At 36.9% G+C, this 20,680-nt stretch overlaps 1 protein-coding gene across 3 annotated transcripts in view; it reads right to left on the bottom strand.

Annotated features, from left to right (window-relative positions):
• LOC110832267 (protein O-mannosyl-transferase TMTC1-like) overlaps nt 1-20,349 on the bottom strand; it is a 214,944-nt gene extending 194,595 nt beyond the window's left edge. The window contains exons 1-2 of one of the 3 annotated variants that reach the window (XM_087353257.1): nt 20,095-20,349; nt 19,000-19,568 (exon numbers count right to left, since the gene is read on the bottom strand). In XM_087353257.1, coding sequence (XP_087209383.1) covers nt 19,000-19,355 — 356 coding nt within the window. In that variant the 5' untranslated portion in view covers nt 19,356-19,568; nt 20,095-20,349. The remainder of the gene's footprint in view (nt 1-18,999; nt 19,569-20,094) is intronic. The other 2 variants (XM_087353258.1, XM_087353259.1) reach the window with 2 other exon arrangements.
• Between the last annotated feature and the right edge of the window lie 331 nt (nt 20,350-20,680).

Genomic DNA, 20,680 nt, shown 5'->3' with positions numbered 1-20,680 from the left:
GGTGTTTTTCGAATATAAAGGAAAAGTCACATACGAACAGAATAATTTGTTTGTGGTTGCCTTGGAGTGTCAGTCTACATTTCGTGATTATATCAGGAACATCTTTTCCTTGTCAGATCTCTTTTCCTTCGTCGGCGTTTCGACCATCGGTATGTTGTTTCAGATCACAAATCCCCAATATAGTGGTATTTAACACATTCAAAGCCTACACGAACTAAACTTTATTTAAGATACAATTAAATAGAGGCTTTCAAAATACTGCTACGTAAATTGATAAAAGACTAGCGAACATGACATTTAAAATTAAATTGTTACGTTCACCTGAATTCCAACAGAACAGGCAGCATGAGTTGGCGGAAGGAACTACTAAGAGTCTTTTCGAAAAAAAACATGAACTGGGTGCTTTGTGTCTGTTCTAATTTCATTAGCCAGTGCTGTCTAAAAAAATACACGAGTCTTAATTAAAATGAATGTAGATGTTACGATGCTTATAGGTTCTCTCTAACTTTAAAACACACTATATATATACAGTATATCATAAAAATACATTTTTATCGAATTGTAAAAATAAACGCCTCTGCTGATTTTACTGAAAACTCGTGTGAGTTCTGTAATACGTACAAAAAAATTATTTGCGTCGGTTAATTCATCGCTCTCCAAAATTGTTGGCACAGGCGTAAGAGACTGATTGGACGCTTTTGCATTGCCTGTGGTCCTGAAATATGGGAAGCAAGTGACAGTATCGAGGCCACCACAAATTTTCGCAACAAAAATATACATTTATATCTTTGTATTTTATTTCAGGAGCGCTGCTAAATTTTAAAAGTTACTGTAAATTCATTTCTATGTTTAAACCGAATGTTAAAAATAAAAAAGTGAAATTTTTAATGATCTTAAATACAGCTGTTCTATAAACCTTCTACAGGTATTATTTGTAGAACGTATGAACATTGCAAAAACCTTCGCTTGGACCCAACGTAGTTTAACAAGTTATAAACAGTTATATATATATATATATATATATATATATATATATATATAACAACCTATACAATATGTATCTATATTTAAGTTACACGGCTGAAGATGATATGATAATTCAGAAACATGTAGTGTGAATGTAATAATATTATTAATAATAAAAAACTTCACACCGTCGGCTTATTTCAGCGTATTCCTGCTTCTCATCAAGATGAAACCTTCAAAATTAATAATAAATAAGAATCATTATAGAATTACACGTTAATTACAAAGTAGGTCTACATGAAGAATCACATGGTTTGTATATAAATCCTCCGGAATTATGACAGGATCACGAAATTACGCTATGATCCCCGCACATAGGACGCCTGACAAATGTTTCACTGTGGCTGATTGGCTGCGAGATCATTGGTGTCTCTAGGGATCTCGGGCCGAATCCCATCTCTGAGTCACATGTGAAAATTGTCGTGACAAATCCGCGTTGCCCTTTTGGATCTGGAAATCGGTGTTCCACATCTGAGTATATCGATTCCGGCAGTTTCACACATGCTAAACTAATTATTCTGCGTAAATACATTCCATGACGAACGGCATCATATTTTTAAAACAAACAACCGTGGAGAAACACACACGGTCTGTAACATAAATCAGGGCCCTTGAGACCATAAGTGTTAGTTCCTTCTTATTAACTAATTAACAAACTAGATTATTAATCGAAGAAGTGGCCATTTAATAGTCGTCAAAAAAGTATAATATAAGTGCATAACTTACAGATCAGGCAATTATATAAATGAACTAATCTCGAATGTAATTTAATTCTGTTCATTTCAAGTGTCTGAGTTAATTGAAGAAAGACTAATATCTGACTAACTGGATGACTGCATTATAGGACTGACTATGCGGTTTGGTTGCTGAGTTAGTAAACGTGTCTACAGCAAGATAAATCGAGCACGGCAGTCTAGAATCTGGTCTAAGTTCGGAAACACTCTTAATACTGTACAGCACTTGTTCTACATCGTTACCAGCACCATTTTGTTTTTCTATGGCTTTGCCGGTAGACAATGGTGTGCTGTGGGTTATCAGAGGAAGAGAGACAAAGCCCGCGCGAACGTAAACCACGTATCTAAATCCCCAAACGGCCCTGTGGTTGCTCCATTACTCAGACTCGAACACAGCAGCTGATGGTCCGCCCAGAAAAGTTGCTGGAAGCCACACCGTTAAACAATGTGCTTGTCTGCCACGTTTGAAGTTTTTCACTTAGAGGAAGTGAACAGGTGTATGAAGAATCAGCCCTTCATATGCTTTAGTTCCATACATTTTACAAGAACGCCACAGGATAATGCATTAAAGGGACCTGAAGGATTAGAGTTTTAAACCACCCATACTACCGGTAGGAAATTATACAACAAATTTAAAATTATTTTTTATAAGAGGGAGGGGGAAGCCACAACACATGACACAATCTGAACCACCTAAATATAGAAGGAAAGCATTTTCAAATAATTTAAACAGAAAATTTGAACAAAGATGGAAGTGTTCCGGGTTTTAGTACCGTATAGTCTGGTAGACTCATCGCCCTCATGATGGAAGTAGCAAGGACCTCCGAAACGTTGTAAACTTCTACCAGACTACACTTCGCTACAACCCAGAAGACAGCCATATTCGGACCCACTGTCATGGAAACCTCAGATCCTACTTAAAATACAGTAACAAGTTGCTGATTGAATTAAACCTGCTCAAAATATCGCAAAGTGAATTATGTAAAGGTAATGAACTTCTTAAAGGCACCGTAAATCTCCATTGTTCAAGGAAGGTCTTATATCAGAGAATTCATTAAATGCAGAGTTTCCGCTCCCAGTAGTTTAAAACGACCGAAAATTCCGTACGTCAGTGTACTAATTAGAAAGCTAATTTGCTGGTGTAACTGAAGTTCTTCTTTGATTCTCTGACAGGTGAGTCTCATCTGGCAAAACACGATCATACGTTAAAGTCACGCCCGCATTATTCCCCATCCTTCACAGCTTATCATTCATAATCATTCGGTTTTCCACATTCGACCCTTTAAAACCACATGCAGTTCACAAAACATGGATAAAGTCGGTGAGTTTCGTAGATAGCAGAGCAGAGAAGCATCGGGTCGCCTCGACCTGCTGGGAAGAGCTGGCGTCCCTCCCGAAGAATAAATCTCATTGTCTCTTAAGAAGCCAAAAATATCACTACCGCATAAGAGAGCAGGAGATATGGAAATTCTGTTCGCACCCTCACATTCGTGTGACGCAATCACTTGTTAGTTTGCTGTCATGTGTTATTGATCAGGACCAAGTTTAATTTAATGGGGGCCTGGTATACCACAAATAGTATTAATTGTCTGTAAATTTGAACATAATTGAACTCACTGACTGTCAAGAGCGATAATTGACCATTAGTTCCTCTAATTCGTATCAGATACACTGGACTCACCAATAGAATGTAATGACTGGATTTCTTCAGCCAATTCCGAATAGATTAGAATAGTTTAAGTACAATCTTAGTTAGCTGTAAAATTCAATTAGGTATAAAACGGCGAATAATATAATATAATCCCAATAATTATAGAAGCAACAGGAACTGTCTCCAGGTTACTCATAAAATATTTGGCCAACATCCCGGGCGAACACGACATCAGGCAACTGCAGAAGACCGCCATTTTGGGATCTTCAAACATAATCCGAAAGACGCTGTCATAAAATAAAATTATATACTATATGTAGCACTTGCTAAAAACAATATATATCTCGGAAATAGCTGCTGCCCTATGCACCTTAGGGACAAGGTCTGTCTCGGGTACATGGAAGTGGTGAATAGATGGTATAATAATATAATGTTTCTGATTTTTATATTCCTAAACTCTGCCTCTAACATTAAGGGCAGAACAGATTTAAACCGATTTATTTGTACTTAATTTAACGACGCTGTCAGTAGCTCATATTATGTAGCCCCGAATAATACGATGAATAATGTATTGGACAGGATACGGTAGGAAGCGACCATTCTCTAGTGAAATGAATTATACCAAAATTTGCCTGGGTGACGGAAAAAAAAAACACGAATACATTGAATCCGGTACTTCTCAAACACGAAGCAGGGGTGATAAACACTCGTAAGTGACGAGTGCTGAGTAGAATACTTGAACGCGAGATCAACGAAGAAACGGGATGCTGGAGAAGGTTACATATCAGATATTTCGACTTTCACGAAGCATGCATATCATGTCGATCACATCATAGGCCCAATAATATAATCGACTTATTCGTATGACGAAACTCTTCATGTTATAATAATTAGTATCGTAATAATTCAATTCATTTATTTAAGAGCTTGACAACAGCCAAAAAGGCCAATATCAACAATATTATGACTATTTATGTCCTATCATACCTATCAGGTGTAGTGTAAAAATTGGTAAGGGACGAAAGCAATTATTCTCCTTTAATAAGAAACAGACAACAAATGGATGAAATAGAGTGAGTAAAACTTATTCAGACTTAAGTACAAAGAAATTTAGCACGTCCGCGGTAAAAGCGATTTCGTAACTGAATAAATATACGAGACAGCCTTCTAGGGGATAAAAAAGCTACTAATATTAATTTGTGGATAATCAAAATGTTTCCTTCGCTGCAAACAACAGAATCACATTGGCACTGGATGGGAATTATGGGAATTCCATGCCCTATTGAGATGTAGCCGACGTGAAAATACATCTGTCCACTTAATACGGAACGTATGTATAGAAAAGCAACAAAAATCTCCATTCATTTCGTTATGCTATTCTAAAGCGGAAATGCTCACCGATACCACCAGTTCCTTTCCCCCTTAAAAATACTGAAAGTTTTGAATCAACTTCGAGAGTGGTATTTTATGTTCATTCAAAAATATCATTCAAACTGTATGCAATGCATTCATATCAGTGTTCGCCCTTAAAACATGTAATATCCGTCCACAATGGAAAGTCTTTTGCGAAAGGAAAACAGGATGAATAGAATGGGACGAGTTCGTAGAGCCTTACATCCGCAGATTTCGCAACCCACCTCCGTCCTATCAAAACATTTACTTTCTGACTTCTTTTTGTTGGAACAGTAATCCCAAGAACCTATCACCAAAATGATATTTCGTTACACAACATTTCGTGTTATGTGCACCGAACAACAATTAACTCCAATTAACAGAGTCCTTCTTGGGGAAACAGCGTAATTGTAGATTAACCAGTCAAGAAATTAACAGATTTGTATGAAACACAAGTTTCGTTACCATCTTCATTTAACCCTGCTACTGGTCTCTGTCCCGAACAACAAGAATCTAGTCATAACACCTTAAACGCCCTGATGACGGAGGTAGCAGGTCCTCTGAACCGTTTGTGGACATCAACCAGATTACAAAGCGCAACAACCAAGAAGACAGTAATCTTCAGACTTACCGCTGCGAAAACCTCAAGTCTCACAAAACCTCAAATCTTACACCATGCAAAATTAATTTAAGGTACATTTTAATAGTATCCCGCCATCTACGGGCAATGAAGCTGAGCTACTAAGTAAGTCTCGGACAAAGTAACTTCCATTTTAATATTTTCTATATTAAAAACGGAAATATCGTTTTTATAGTGGCTTGTATCCCTTAAGACAAACAATACGAGGTGCGATCGGAAAGTTTCAAGACTGTGTCAATAGACGGCGAACCGGATGTAGTACAAGCTTCTGCCGCTAGGGTGTGCGGCCTACATTCATAGTGAATCAGTGTGCCAGCCGGCACATGCGACGCATCATGACAACGCGCCAGCGCACACCGCCCTCAAAGTTCGGCAGCTTTTGGCCTCAAACACCATGGCCGTCATCCCGCACCCTCCTTATTCGCCGGATTTAGCTCCGTGTGACTTCTTCCTCTTCCCAAAGATGAAAATTCAGCTAAAGGGAAGGAGATTTGAGACGATAGAAGAGATTCAGGCAGAATCGCAGATGGTGCTTAACAGGCTGACAAAGAAAGATTTCCAGGGATGCTTCCAGGCTTTTCAGCGGTGCTGGGATCGTTGTGTTCACTCCCAGGGGAACTACTTCGAGGGTGATGGATGAATTTAATACCTGAGATAAGTGTACGGGTTTTTATAGGTGCAGTCTTGAAACTTTCCGATCGCACCTCGTATATGAAAAGAAGCTAATCTGCTAATTCCTCGCATTATAAGCTAACCTTATGAAGTGTTACGGACTGAATCTACAATTTAACATAACACAAATTATCCTAATGTTTCTAGGATTATCCTAAACCCGCAATTCAAACTGTCGGTCCTATTTGGATATTTCAGATAAATTCTTTTGTATTTTATATTACAATATTAAAGTGCAATACTGCCAAGTTTTGTTATGATCATTAAAACTAAGATGTATGAGTTTATAAGACATTAATATTTTGCATGTACCGGAAACAGTGAAACACTTCAGCTCACTCTGTACAAAATTTTGGTTACATTTATTTGTTCGTTACAGGTCTACAAGCGAATTTCTGCACAGTGTTTGGGAATATTTACAAATATTCTCCCTCTGGCTGATGCGTGAGAGAGAAACATTCGGTACATGTGCGCGTGCAATGATGTTATAATCGTGCATGGCAGTGGCAGTTGTAAAGCTCAGAAATTTCATAGGTTACTGACTGATCTGAGCAGACACGTAGAAACACCCACCTCTATGCGGTATAATGTTTACACACGTACTAAGCAACCAACTGGTACGCATGATAACCAGTCCCTGAGGGACCGATGAGAGATCAATGTACTAAAATAACATGTGTGGAAATTAGATCTATAAGGAAATATATGGTATTTTTGTAAGTAACAAGATTCGAAATGTACGCATAGCATAAGGAATACATGACCTATGATTGTCTGGGTTGCCTAATGGTAGTCTGCGTGCAGAATTCCCACGTTATTGCCACATGGCTGAGGATGTTTCAGGCAGAAATATCCACACCGGGGTTCCCACACAGTCACCTCCGCGAGCAGAAATTCGTGTCAGTCTTAATTTAAAATCCTTGATATTTCTGTCCTATTTTAACAAAAACTGGAATGCGTCGACATATTTCAGTAAAAAAAACTTTTTTAATGGAAATTCATTGTGTTGTCACATGCGGAAAGATGGACAGACTAAATATGTCGAAGAATTTTTACAGCGTTTTACCGTCAAATGCGACGAAAATACAGCCAAATTAGCTAAACATTTGAAACCGGGACTTCTAATATATTGGATTTAGTGACGTGTACTGACAAAATAAATCCTATTTGCAATATAATCCGTGATACCTAAACCATTTTCGTTTCATACATGATTCCGGCAACTAAATAATAATATTAAGTTTATAGTTTAGATGCGTCATGTTTGTGTTTAAAATTCAAATATATATTTATTATTCAAGTCTATACACAAACTTTTAAAATTGTTGATGTTAAAATTTAAAATTAATATTAATATTTTGCGCCATTCATCGTTATCCCGATGTTACAATATTGCGCTTCATATAAATAATATTAATAACTCAGATGTTAATTAATTGTTTCACAGAATAATGAACAACTAACATAATATGAAAAATTCAATTCAATTCAATTCATTTATTTGAGTGCTTGGCAACAGCCAAAAAGGCCAATAACAGCCAAGCACTAACAATACAAAAGAAAATAATAAAAGCAAACATAGCAATACAAAACAAATAATGAACTAAATATAGAAGTGTACAATATAATAATGACAATAAATCAATTCATTAATTTATTGCAAAATAATGAACAGTAAATGAGCTAAATAATGTGCCTAACAGTGAAACATTAACATAAAAAAAAAACAAATGAACTAATTATATAAAATAATATGCAAAATAATAAGAAGATCAAAGGAACACCCACAACAGTAATCTACAAAACAAATAAATCAATGAAAAGCTTGCATTAATAAATATAGAGTAGTTTTAAAGATAAAAAACCTGAAGATGATGCTATGACATTGAAACATGTAGTAGTATAAAGCGCAATATTGTAACATCGGGATAACGATGAATGGCGCAAAATATTAATATTAATTTTAAATTTTAACATCAACAATTTTAAAAGTTTGTGTATAGACTTGAATAATAAATATATATTTAAATAATAATAATAATAAAAACACTAGAAACAATAATGTGTCTGTGTGTATGTTTGAGGGCAGAAATTAAAAACGTGGTCAATTTTATTTGCTTGCTATGTGACAAAGTTTTCAGCACAGAAATTCAGAATCAATAACATGAAAATACAGATTCGCCCATTTCGCCTCAATATGATTTTAAATTCCCACATAAAATACATACACTGTTATGATGGTGTGAAATGGATCAAACTGGCTCAAAAGAAGTTCCATGGCCGAATACGGTAATAGAGCTATAAAATGTTGAGAATTTCTCGAGCAGTAGTATCTCAAGAAATTCATTGAATTGTTTAACCTATCATAACACAATACCAATTTCAAAACTTGTGATACGATGGAAGTGGTGTTTATAACCACTGTTAATGACAAATATTACAATAATAACGGTTTATTATTATTATTATTATTAATGGATAATATGGAAGTGCTGTATAAGAACGCAAGTTTGAGATTGTTCAAAAAGACGTTTTCATCTTTCTCCTAGGATGAAGTAAAAGAATTACGTTCAAAGTTAAAGTTGAGCTTTAATCATTTTAAAAGCAGTGCTGAGAAGCCGTGAAACATGTCAAAAGAATAGCTCTTTTTGGCAGATGATGAGAGAAAGCATTAGGGTTTGATGAGTTATGCTTGCTTTCTTGCCCCCCCAAAACCGAACAAACAAAATGAAATTCCATCAGTTCTACTTCATCCACACGTACAGTGTTTCACACATTCTTACCTCGGTTTGACTATGCACACATTCACTAAATTTATTGCTCGTCAAATGAGTTAAACCGATATTACAGTCAAGCCAGTATTCACAGACTCATACTATTTTAGAAAAGTAATACAAAACTTAAAATATAATCAGAATTGTTCATAACAGCTAATATATTTTTTGTTTCATTAGATCGAGATTATTCTTACATGCAGAACACATCTTCAATTCAACTTATGTGCTTGTTATAAGCATGCTACTGTACACAAAAGTGTAATACTTACAGAATAAGAAAGTTTAGTGTTGATGGATGATGTTTTTATACTTAAAATATCCATTAAGGATAACAAGTTCCGATAAGTAAACATCATTTTAGACTTTGGACAGAGAAATATGGAAGCAATATAAAAATGCTCTTTTATCGTATAAATCTTTTACTTTCCCTTGTACGAGTGTTAAATTACCGTTTCTTTCCAGTATATAATCACAAGCAGAACGCGTTTCTTTTTACCCATCCTTCCGTTGTTTTAGTCAACACACATCACAGCAGAGAAAAGAACATAATGCATGACCACTTAAAAAGTTTTGTTAGCAGAAAATCTTTATGCCACGTTAAAACGTTGTCATTTTAAGTTGTTCTTTTTTTTTACGCGAGTAGTTTTGTGGGAAGTGGCTGTATTAACAACGTACAGGTATTATCAAAAACGAAACCAAACTTTTATTTATACTTACACTATTCTATTATGTTTATGTTGTCCTAAACACACTTCATCGCGTACTGAAGTGTTCTAATTTGAAAGAACAAGCAAATGTCTCTTCAAATTCTCTTAATTTTACCATAATATTTATCAAAGTTCGATTCTGTATGTGACCATCCTACGGGATAGCAAATTAAACATTTAAGTTGTAGAACGTGTCATATAAAAGGGGGTTCAAATACCACATTATTTCAAAGTTCACAAATCAAGAAATCAAACAGCAGCCCTCGTTATTATACCCACGTCGCTGGCTACTGCTGAGAACAGAATAACTGGCACTTTGTTCTAACGACCTACAAGTCATGAAATATCTAACGAAACAGGAAATGCATAAATTGCGAGAACAAATGGTTCCGAAAAATAATTAAAAACCAGCATAAGAGAAATTATTCGGCTGGACGCTAATTAGAGAACGATGAAGTTAGAAATTGTGAGTTGTGATGCCGTGTAAAAGTGACCTATGTTTCTCCGAAACGTTGATATTTATTTATGAACTCAAACCACAACATCGGTGGTAAAGATAATATTTGAACCCAAGTTGGATGAATGAAGCAGAAGGGCTATATGAGACTAATCTAAGGTAACATTCATTATCCTTTTCCTATTAGTGGTGTTGAATATATGTGGTATAATATGTAAGTGAACTAAAGGCTTGCGTTGTACCTCATACTGTGGGCTGTTTTGAACGCGGTAATGAACCTTCCGTAAAACCTGCCGAGCGACTATTACCTTCTCATCAAGGAATTTGCTGCCCGCTGTTAGTTACTGTATCATATTAGCTGCAAGAAAAGTTCAAATGCCACACAGCTGGTCCTATACATGGTTTCCCCATTCGAGTAAGTCGATAATATATTAACTTTGACCCAACACATCGATTTGTGTAATAAATATTACAGAGCTTCATAGGTTTTATGCCAATCAATATGGAGGAAGACCTCTACTAGTAATATGAATACATCTGCTATACAGGGTGATTCAAAAGGTTAGGGCCAAACTGAAGGAGCGTATGGAGGGACTCAGAAAGAACAACTTTCGAATAGGAATCCATGTCCTCCGAAGTTATCCCGAGTCAGTCGAGGCTATTGAAGGTAGGGAAGTCTGATAACATACCGCTGAAATGATCGTACTTTGCTATTTTCCTATTAGCTTAGACTCACTTTGTCGTGATCTCGACATGACTTTGACCTGTCCGTTACCTCAGTCTGACATGAGTATGGGCACTCAGATACCTACAGATCTGGAGAAATATGCGGTTAAAAAATGATACTCGAATGACCTTGTAATAATTAAAATCCTCTACTTGGCATACCGTCTGACTCTTATTGTCGTGATCTTGGCATAATGTTGACCTTTCCGTCGTTACAATAATGTCACTGTTAATAAATTCCACTGAGGTGCTTCCTTCTTGAAAAACTAACATTCGCTCATCTGGTCAAGAATATACCTTTATTTATGAAAGCTGAAAATTCGTGTTCACAACAGCCTTCCTCTCGACTCCATTACGAGGCTTTCCACATCGTCACCACATATTTATTTAATATCCACATTGACAGTGTCCTACAGTTTACACCTAAGCGATCCGGTCCCTTCAGTGTTTTGCATGAAGATTCTGTGTGCATTTCTCATTTCTTCTCTCGTCCTTCATTTGATCAAATTAACGTTTGGTAAAGAGTGAAAATTATGAATATTCTTATTATGTTCCTGTGTACGTTCAGAAATGTCTGTACGTGGAGATCAGCAGAAACCATTATTTGGAAGTAATGAGTTACGAAACAGTGTATCCACACCCCATCTATATTTAGATCTCTTCAGTGGTCTCTCCCTTTCATGGTTTTTTACATACGTTTTCTAATCCAATATCAAGCCTCCCCACACGTGCTGCATGTTCTCCTAGTATCTTACTCCGAAATTTTACAATATTTTGCGAAGTGTACAGTTCCCTTCATCTTCTCCTCTTACAGAAAGTTAGACGGCGTACGACGTCAGTTAGCCCTACGCCAATCAAGAATAATTTCTTGGTACCAGAACATTCCTATTGAAGTGGTCTTGTTGCCAGGAATCGTGTTTTAATTAAATGAGTAGACGACGTCATAACTGCGTGGGGTGAGAATTTCAGAACACTCATTTGTAAACTGTTAACATGGAGTGGTAACAGTTTATTACTGAAGTGGGTACAGAGTCACATATATTATGTGGCCAGGAGAGGGGAGAAAGTCACTATGACATTCACAAGTATGATCGATAGGTCGACACTTCGTACCAATTTAGAGCTGTGAAGGCATTAAAATCGTATGGCAACCATTACACATCTAGTAATTATAAATAGTTAAGCAGCTAAAAATGAAGAAACGTGAGGCAGACAACAGAGATGATACAGGTTTTGAGACTTTCGCGGCGAGTGCAATCAATAAAATCTTCTCGGGCAATCAGCAGGGTTAGATGGTTACCGTAGTAAACCGACGTTTCGGGAACAAACTCGGAAGTCGCCTGTGTAACACACAGGCGACTTCCGAGGATCCAGTCACATCAGAACCCTGAAGATGGGGACAGAGTTTGTTCCCGAAAAGTTGGTTTACTACGGTAACCAGCTAACGCGGCTGATTGCCCGAGAGAGATGATCACAAAAAGAAGAAGACAATTTCTCTGGTGCTAACCTAATATATTTTGCAACAGAAACGAGATAACGAGAATCTAAAAGTAGATGAACAAAGTTAACATCTGAGCCTTAGAACGAGATTAAAAGGAAACAAATCTTGTAACAGAAGGAAAGCAAGGTTTGTTTTGCATTTCGAAACAAAACAATTAACATAAAATATACCAGAATTTCTGGGGTTCGTAAAAAGTAATAACGTAATTGTGACAATTTTTCGTTCTTCTTAAGAGTACAGGATGTACTAAAGCATTGGGAACAGGCATTCAGCCAAGTAGCGTATTATCCTTGCATTCAGAATTTCTCAAGTTTGGTGTTGATAGTTGCCAGCCACTAATTTCATCATTATCATATCATCCAGCAGTCAAAGTATTAAGTCACTTGTTGGTCTATTCCAGCCTCAACTCTACAAATCTCGTTAGTGGTCGTCTATGACTCCTTCATCCATGTGGTTTGTATTTCTTTAAAAGATTGGGAAGTGTATCTTTGTATTCACTCAACATGTTAAATTCAGTTGGTTTTATATTTCGCTATGTTGTCCAGTAAAGTTCTTTTAACACTTCTTAATTTATTTTAAAAGTCCATCCAACAGTATTTTGCTTTTCTTCTCGCTAAATTAACTACAGCGGCTGTTAATTTAAGATTTTGTGCAGTTAATATTCACATATAAAAAGTATTACTAATCCTAATGTGTATCTGAAATTCGGTAGTTCGAAAATTCTAGCACTAATCCCAAAAGCATAATACGGAAGACGTCAATGTAACGACAGTCACTGATAATAACTGATACAATCACATAGATTACAATGAGAAACGCATAAAGCCATTCATTCATGGAAAATTAAGGAAAGCGACAACTTAGGAGACCTAAGAGTAGATAACAGGATAATATTAAAATGAATGTTAGAGGAATAGGGTGCGACGATGTAGACTGAATTTATCCGGCTCACATAAGAACCAATGGCTGTCTCATACGAGTTCTGGAATGAAAGTCCAGGTCCCATGGAAACCGAGTAATTTGTTGACTAGCTAAGCGACTATTTGCTTCTCAAGTACTACTCTGCTCTTTGAAGTTAGATCTTCGGAGACTTAATAACAAGTTTACTGATCGATTAGAGACGTTTCTGGTTTCACATTTCAAGTTTAATCTATGCTGGATTAAACCTAAAATAACACAGTACATAGTGACACACAACTAGGCATTTTTAATAATAAATAATTACACTTTTCTGAAATTCTTTGAAAGCAAAGTCTTGAAGTGCATGTAACAAGTATGGGACTTACGTGTATAAGCTGAAAAATGTTTCAAAACAAGTATCGAACCAGATGTACGAAATTACTACACTTTATTTTAAAGTCACGTACTGGGATTTTCAAGATTGATTTCAGGGCACGTTTAGATTAGAACTTGATTTACCCCGTTTCGTATAACAGAAACTCATCGTAAGTATTGAAATTGCTGAAACAAATGTTCTTCTCAAGACGGCATATTGTGTGTACATAAAACAAATGGATATTGAAAGTTGGCCATAGCTCTGTTACACATGTTACCATCTAGCATTCTGTCTTTCTCATATGTCAAATAGCTTTTAAAATATCGATACAGACTTCATAATGCATCACTTTCCTATAACATTTGTCAACATCAAGACTTCTTACAAAATTACGGTGGTGTATGATAAAGTTCGTCAAGATATTCCACGTCTTTTATGAAACCACAAAATTCACTACCGTGTCGAAAAATGACCCGCTAGTCATCGGTTCCTATCCTGAGCCAGATGAATTGAAACCACTCTCTCTCACCATATTGTCTTAAAATATTCTGACTTGAAGGCAAGCGGCCACTCGGGAGGGCCTGCGACTAGACTTGAAAAAGAAACAATTTCATTTAATAACGATAATTTATTCCGGTCTTTCACAAAAACCAGAGTTGTTGGTTCACAACAAAAGTTATTTATGCCATGATCAATTTAAAAATTGTCAAACATCAGTAGCAGATAAACAAAAAAATAACTACAATTACAATCTTGCACTAAATTCCAAAACTCAGGACTGAAATTGTCAGATTACGGTGAAAATTAACTGCTACTGAGAACAACATTATTATTACTATTGTACTACTATTACAACTAATTACAATTTAATTTCTATAGTCTTTTACAGAACAGGAGACCAAACAAAATTACCTCTTTTCTTCTTAAAATTCCTGAAGTTTCTCCTACCCAAAAGGAAAGCATTATATTATGACGTATTAATTTGATGTGCAACTTCTCTGACACACTTGTAATACAATGTAATGCAAATTAATTTATTCAGAGTACCAATGTCATATCTTACAAGGATGCGCACATTTATTCTTTGAAATAATATAGTGTTGTGGAAAATATTTTACATATTTATATTAGTTAAAGCCTCCACATAAATAGTCTTCGACCAAAATTCTTTCTGCATGGGTGGAAATGGTAGAAGTACAAATTAATATTGTATCCGATAGGATTTCCATTTTATTCCTAGTCACAGGATAAAAGTAAAGAGAACTTTGAAGTTGGCGCGCACGATGACAGCCTGTTAAAACTCATGTTCTCAAAACTGTGTCACAAAAATTGAATGGAAGAGCACGAAGAAGAATCCGCTACTGTCGAAACAAAAACCTTCTGAAGGAAATTCTAATTCCTTACAGTTTTCAGCGTCACCGTGTTATCATTTCAGCTCGTTTCGAACGCCGTTTAAAGCGCTGCATTTATGCCACGAAAAGACCGAATCTGCTCTCTCCCGCAACTAAATCGTTATTACTTTAAAAGGACAAAGGTTAACTTTTATTTTGAACTTGAGCGATGCGTTGGGTTAAGGTTACCGCTTTCTTTAAAACCATAAAGGGCATTTCCTAAAATCTAAAAACTTAGAAGAACTTGAAGCTGAACACTCTCACCCCATTCAACTATATAAACCTTTATAATAATTCATCTTTCCACTGAATTTTAATAATTATAAATTATATATTTTGTACATGATAATAAAATTGTGTTGACATTTCAGAAGTCCTTAATACAAAGTAACTCCCCACTTAATGGTACCTGCACCTTATCGTGGTGGTGGGGCTTGAGTACCTCAGTGATCCCAAGAGCTATGCTGGCGGTAGCATAGCTACTGGTAGGGCCTCCCTAGACAGATTGGTCGAGGGGGTGAGGTCAGACTAAGACAGGTACCCTGGTCCTCCAGGTTGGGGGTTGGTCGCAAGGCTAGCAACCTTGCACCATAAAAAGGAAGATGTTTCGAAACCTCAATCAAAGCCTTGGACAGACGGACCTAACAGAGGACCGAATGGAAGAGGAGAATTGAGGAGGCCATGGACCGAATGCGGACCAGAGAGCCATAGAAGAAGAAGAAGAATACAAAGTAACTACCCAACGGCCTTTGTCGATATACGTAGTACATGTCCATAGATTGGTGGGAACTGTTGAGTTTCGTCTAATAATAACCAATTGCGTCATAAAATGTCCACATATCTACAGAGACAATTCTCCTTGAAGATTAGACCAATAAGGATCTCCAAAACGTCGGAAATACAGCTTGCTTCTATTTCTACACAATACTATCACTTATAAACAGGATACATATTAGTACTAAAGGGCAGTGAAGTAATGGAATCGTGCAGTTTTGATTTTACATCACTTGAAGTATTTTCGATACAATGCAAATATGGTTTATGTATACATAGCTTTTAAAACATTCGCCTTTACTTCAAATTAGATCTTATAGTAGAAATCCATTCTGACTAACCATACTCATCGAGTAGTTCACGGACAATAACGATTAAACTCGATGTTAGTGAGGGAGGTTTACAGGGAGATTCCAACACCTCCCGTCTATCCAACTGCCAACACTTGTACAAACTCTTTTTGCACGGATTTTGGAGCACCAGAATAAATGGGGTCTCTTATATCCTCTTCTTTAGTTGCGTTACAAAACGTCCTGATTTGAAGGCCAATTGAATTTGTTACTTTCAGTTCGACAACGACTTTGAAATACGAGAGAAAAATCCAATCACCTTAACTCTTTGAAGAAAAGAAGTAAGGATAAAGAAATGAAAGAATCCCCTTTGAATTTCAACGGACCTATTAGTTAAATCTCCAACTACGAATAAAATGACAGTTGGTTCTACTCATAGTAGTAGTTGTCAGTTCTGGATAGTAAAATCTAGACAAAAATATGGAGTCGGCATAGGGCTAGGAAGGGAAGACAAGAAGGCTATCACATCCAGAATATTAACGGAAATCGCCTCGAAAATGTGATAATGGGAAACATTAATATGGATCCTTTAAGAGATAGGTATTGAGGAATTAGGCAAAAAGTTGCTCTGAATCGTCTGTAGTGATTTCGTATAAACAATGTTGGATCCGGGTACTGCTGCCACAGTGTTAGTTAAGATTCGAAGCTTCACGGCGACTGAATGCCATGAAGTGTTCTAAGGCGATCATGCAATCCAACGTTTCGTAGATTACATTTGCCTGATGATAGAGGATAAGAGAGTCTTTGAAACGCTGGGTTACAACGACATTCGTACATGGCTGATCGTCCGAGAAGACCTCCTATTTCATTATTTTTGCCACAACGGTCGTAGGTCTATGGATCCAGCTCAGAATAACCAACGAAATTATCTGCTTGAATTACCTTGTCAATTATATTTTCACGCGGTGGTTTGATAGGTGTGCCTGTTTTATGACGAACGTTTATTGATTTTATATTATGAAACAACTAATGCAGGATCAGTAGAGACTGAGGTCAAATAAGCGTATAAATATTTAGGTCCCTTTCTCAAATTTTCAAACCTGCTGGTTATGAAAGAACACTCACTGTACAGTAAGAATATAAAGTGATGTACAATGCTACACGTGCGTGTATAAAGAGCTAAGACTACAAAGGAATAACATTTAAAGGTCAAATGTGGTTTACTACTGTGAATTGAATAGATCTTGCTTATTTGATTATAGCTTCAATATACGACTTTTCAAATACTAGGAATTCTGCTATAATACAGAGTGTCCACATAAAATCTCTCCCCATTAACAAACCAATCAGATAGAAACACGCGGTTTGCGGTACTCTGTAGAGCAACTCAAAAAGTTTATTTCCTTTTTTCCAGAGGTCTTGCAGGTAATCAGTGGCGGCGCTGCAGTCGACAATACGCAAAATGGCGTCTCCACAACAGGCAGCTCAATGATCAGTTTGGTTTTCCACAAGGAAATCTACTATTACAGTTAAAAGAAATTACAGACGTGTTTTTGAGAAGGATCCACCAGACAAGAAGACCACAAAGATTTCACGTGGACACTCTGTACAATAAAAATAATTTATTTACCATTATTTTTATATACTGTTGGCAAACACGTAAATAAATTAATTGAATTGAATTGAATTAAACAGATTTAATTGAAAACAATAACCAAATCCAACTGAATTGATTTCATAGAAACCAAATGATTTCATCTCTGATAGTTACACAGAAAAATAAATTATTTCGTGCTACCAAATTTTATCCACGCAGTAATACATATGAAAAACGGTAAAAAAATCAATATCTATTAACAAATTCCATGGTAAAAACCGGGTAATTTTCTCAAGCTTCCTGAAGCTGTCACTGTCCATCTCTCTCAGGTCTAAATAATTACTCGAACACCTTCAATGTCTTCTTCTTCCTTAATGTTTCAAATCCACATACAGCAGGTAAATTTAAAATTTTGTATTTATATTCTTTATTTTTCAAAAAGGGGGGAAAAGGTAAATATTGTGGCCTAAATGATAGCACGCATTCCCTGAATTTAATTTGTTCTCAATTTATTCCTAAATGCAACTCGGATTTTTTAATAAACGTGTATAATACTCCTTTAAAATGCAGAAAGCGTTTACTTGGAACTGAAAAATTGTCATCTTATTCATAAAACCAATGTTTCCCGTACGTAAATGCCACCTCGTTTATCATCCACAGCTTCGTGTCGTTCACCTTTATTCTTGTACCTGTAATAGGAAAGCAAGAGTGTTGTGGTACAAAGATATTCCACAACTTTTGATAGAATGGCGGTTGTGTGGCTTTCTGTTCACTGAAATTACCAGTGAAAGCCACCACTGCCTGATCGAAGAAACTTGCAGCGAAACGGTTCATCACACGGTCGCAACGAAATATTAAGTTTCCCGTAAAACGATAAATACATTCACAATGACAATTATGTTCCTAAGCCTTTCTCCATCTCTCATAAGTACACACAAAGGAACAGTTGTGTCTGTTCGTGACTGATTTAACGACACTGTCAGTAGGTCACAAAGATACACGCATACTGATTAACGAGTAATGTATTGGAAAAGTTGTGGAAGGAAGAAGTCGTGACCTAATTTAAAGCGGCATTCCAGAATGAATGGAGGGTCAGAGAAACATTACGCAAAATTTTGAACAAGACAGCTGGTCCCTGGGCCAATATTTTAACCGGACTTTCCAAATTCAAAGCAGGAAACTCCTTAGTCGGTCGTGAAGTTCGCTGAGCGGCTGTATTAGCCTTACGTTTACAACGTAATGACGGGTTTTGATTAAATTTCGTACAATAAAGGTTTTTAGGTTATTAACATTTTGGTTTGTGTGTTGTCGGTCTCATATAGATAAAATTTTAATAATTTTCCCAAAGTGTCTCACAATACAATAATTTGCAGACGACAATTTCGTACCTGAAGGTGAGTGTGGTGAGTGGCCTGTAGGACTTGTGGCTGTTAACGTCGCTCATCGCAGTGCCCCAGAAGTCATTGCGGAACACGTGGCTCAGGGGGCTGAGTCCCAGCACGTCCTTGTTCTGCGTGACCGCGGGAATGTCATCGTGGACGAAGTCCCCGGTCAGGCCGTTGAGGTAGCAACTGAGCGCCACGACGCCCACGACGCCGTACACCCTCCCATTACTACTGTGGCTGCTGGTCTTAGAATCTCGGGGCCGCGCCGCCCGGGCGAGGGGAGCCCTTGAGGGCCCACGTGGTGACCGACTATAGCGGGAGCTACCAGGTGAAGATACTGACTCCCCGGCGAGCCTCATGGTGACAACACAAGGCGCTGCTGAACTGAATCCTCATCAGCACACACGCGACTAACCACCACTCCTAATTACGAATAGGCGCACTATTTCTGGGCTTGTTTTGCAATAAGGTGTTGCACACCGCTCTGTTAAAGAAACAGACTGTTTTTTTCCAGTTTCGCGTTAGATTTTCAATTAAGATGCCTCGTAACGAATTGATTTAACGATTACTGACTGGAATGAAAACCAAAGGAGAGTTAATATGCTTTTCCCCACTAATGCATGACAGCAGACAAGAAAGACATTAATAGATTAATATCTTATCATGTTGCGACTTAACATTTATAACATTAAGGTATTTATTCCGAAATGCTAATTGGCTTGCGGCCAATACTCAGAAACATGCGAACTGTTTCTGTATATTTTGCTACAGGTTAATAATATTATGCGTAACTTAATTATTAGCAGAAACGACTACTGTTACAACATGGGCCTACATAAACGATCAACTCTACGCTTCGTAAAGTGTAATACATTACTACATTATATATCCGTCTCTCAGTTAACTTCCAGAACTTATATTGTTACATATTAACACAAGAAAAATTTTGGTATATCACTAAAAACATAAATATAATAATAACGACGACATTGATCTATTACGCAAATACAATTTTCTTTTTTTCGATTTTGGAACATGAAATAGTTAATTTACATCATCACGCTTCGTTACACCTACATAAACACTCGAATGACTTACATACTATGCACTGTTATATCTTTGATATAAAGACTGGTAGAATATAAGATTCAAATAAAGAGCTGTGAAATTAGAACTCGCATTGTCGCGTTGCTATGGTTACGATCGGATGCGTTCACATACACGGATAACAAGCTATGAAGCTATGACCCCGAAAACAAAGTCTCCAGCGAAGGTTGATGGTCGCAGTGACTTTGCCGAATGTCTGCAACTGTGGTTCAGAACAAGTGTGCACGGTCACTTATACGGCCCAGAGTACACTCACTCACGCAGGCGTACCAGTAGCTTAATACCAGGAACGTAGTCGCCGCGGTGTCGACGTCTATAACACATGCGCAGACAACGCAATGGTTGAAGACTTGCGCGTAACAGACCGTTAGGAGAAGGCAAACGAAAACAATAAACTGCTAACAGGCACAAAAGATACGCGTTTCTGATTCATAAATTTCGTAAATGTATTGTGAAAGAATTTACTCAAATACCACCACATGCAAAATTTATTATTTGTTGATGTAACATAAATGCAAAGTTCCCTATTCCATTATGAAGTAATAAAGCATATACTCAAAATAATTAGATTCAAAAC

Source organism: Zootermopsis nevadensis, unplaced genomic scaffold (assembly GCF_977971745.1).
Source record: "Zootermopsis nevadensis isolate Lab colony 2312 unplaced genomic scaffold, Znev_1.0 Znev_ptg000022l, whole genome shotgun sequence".
Classification (NCBI taxonomy): domain Eukaryota; kingdom Metazoa; phylum Arthropoda; class Insecta; order Blattodea; family Termopsidae; genus Zootermopsis; species Zootermopsis nevadensis.
Note: the sequence above shows the minus strand (reverse complement) of the source record. Positions and strands in the feature narration are given on the sequence as shown.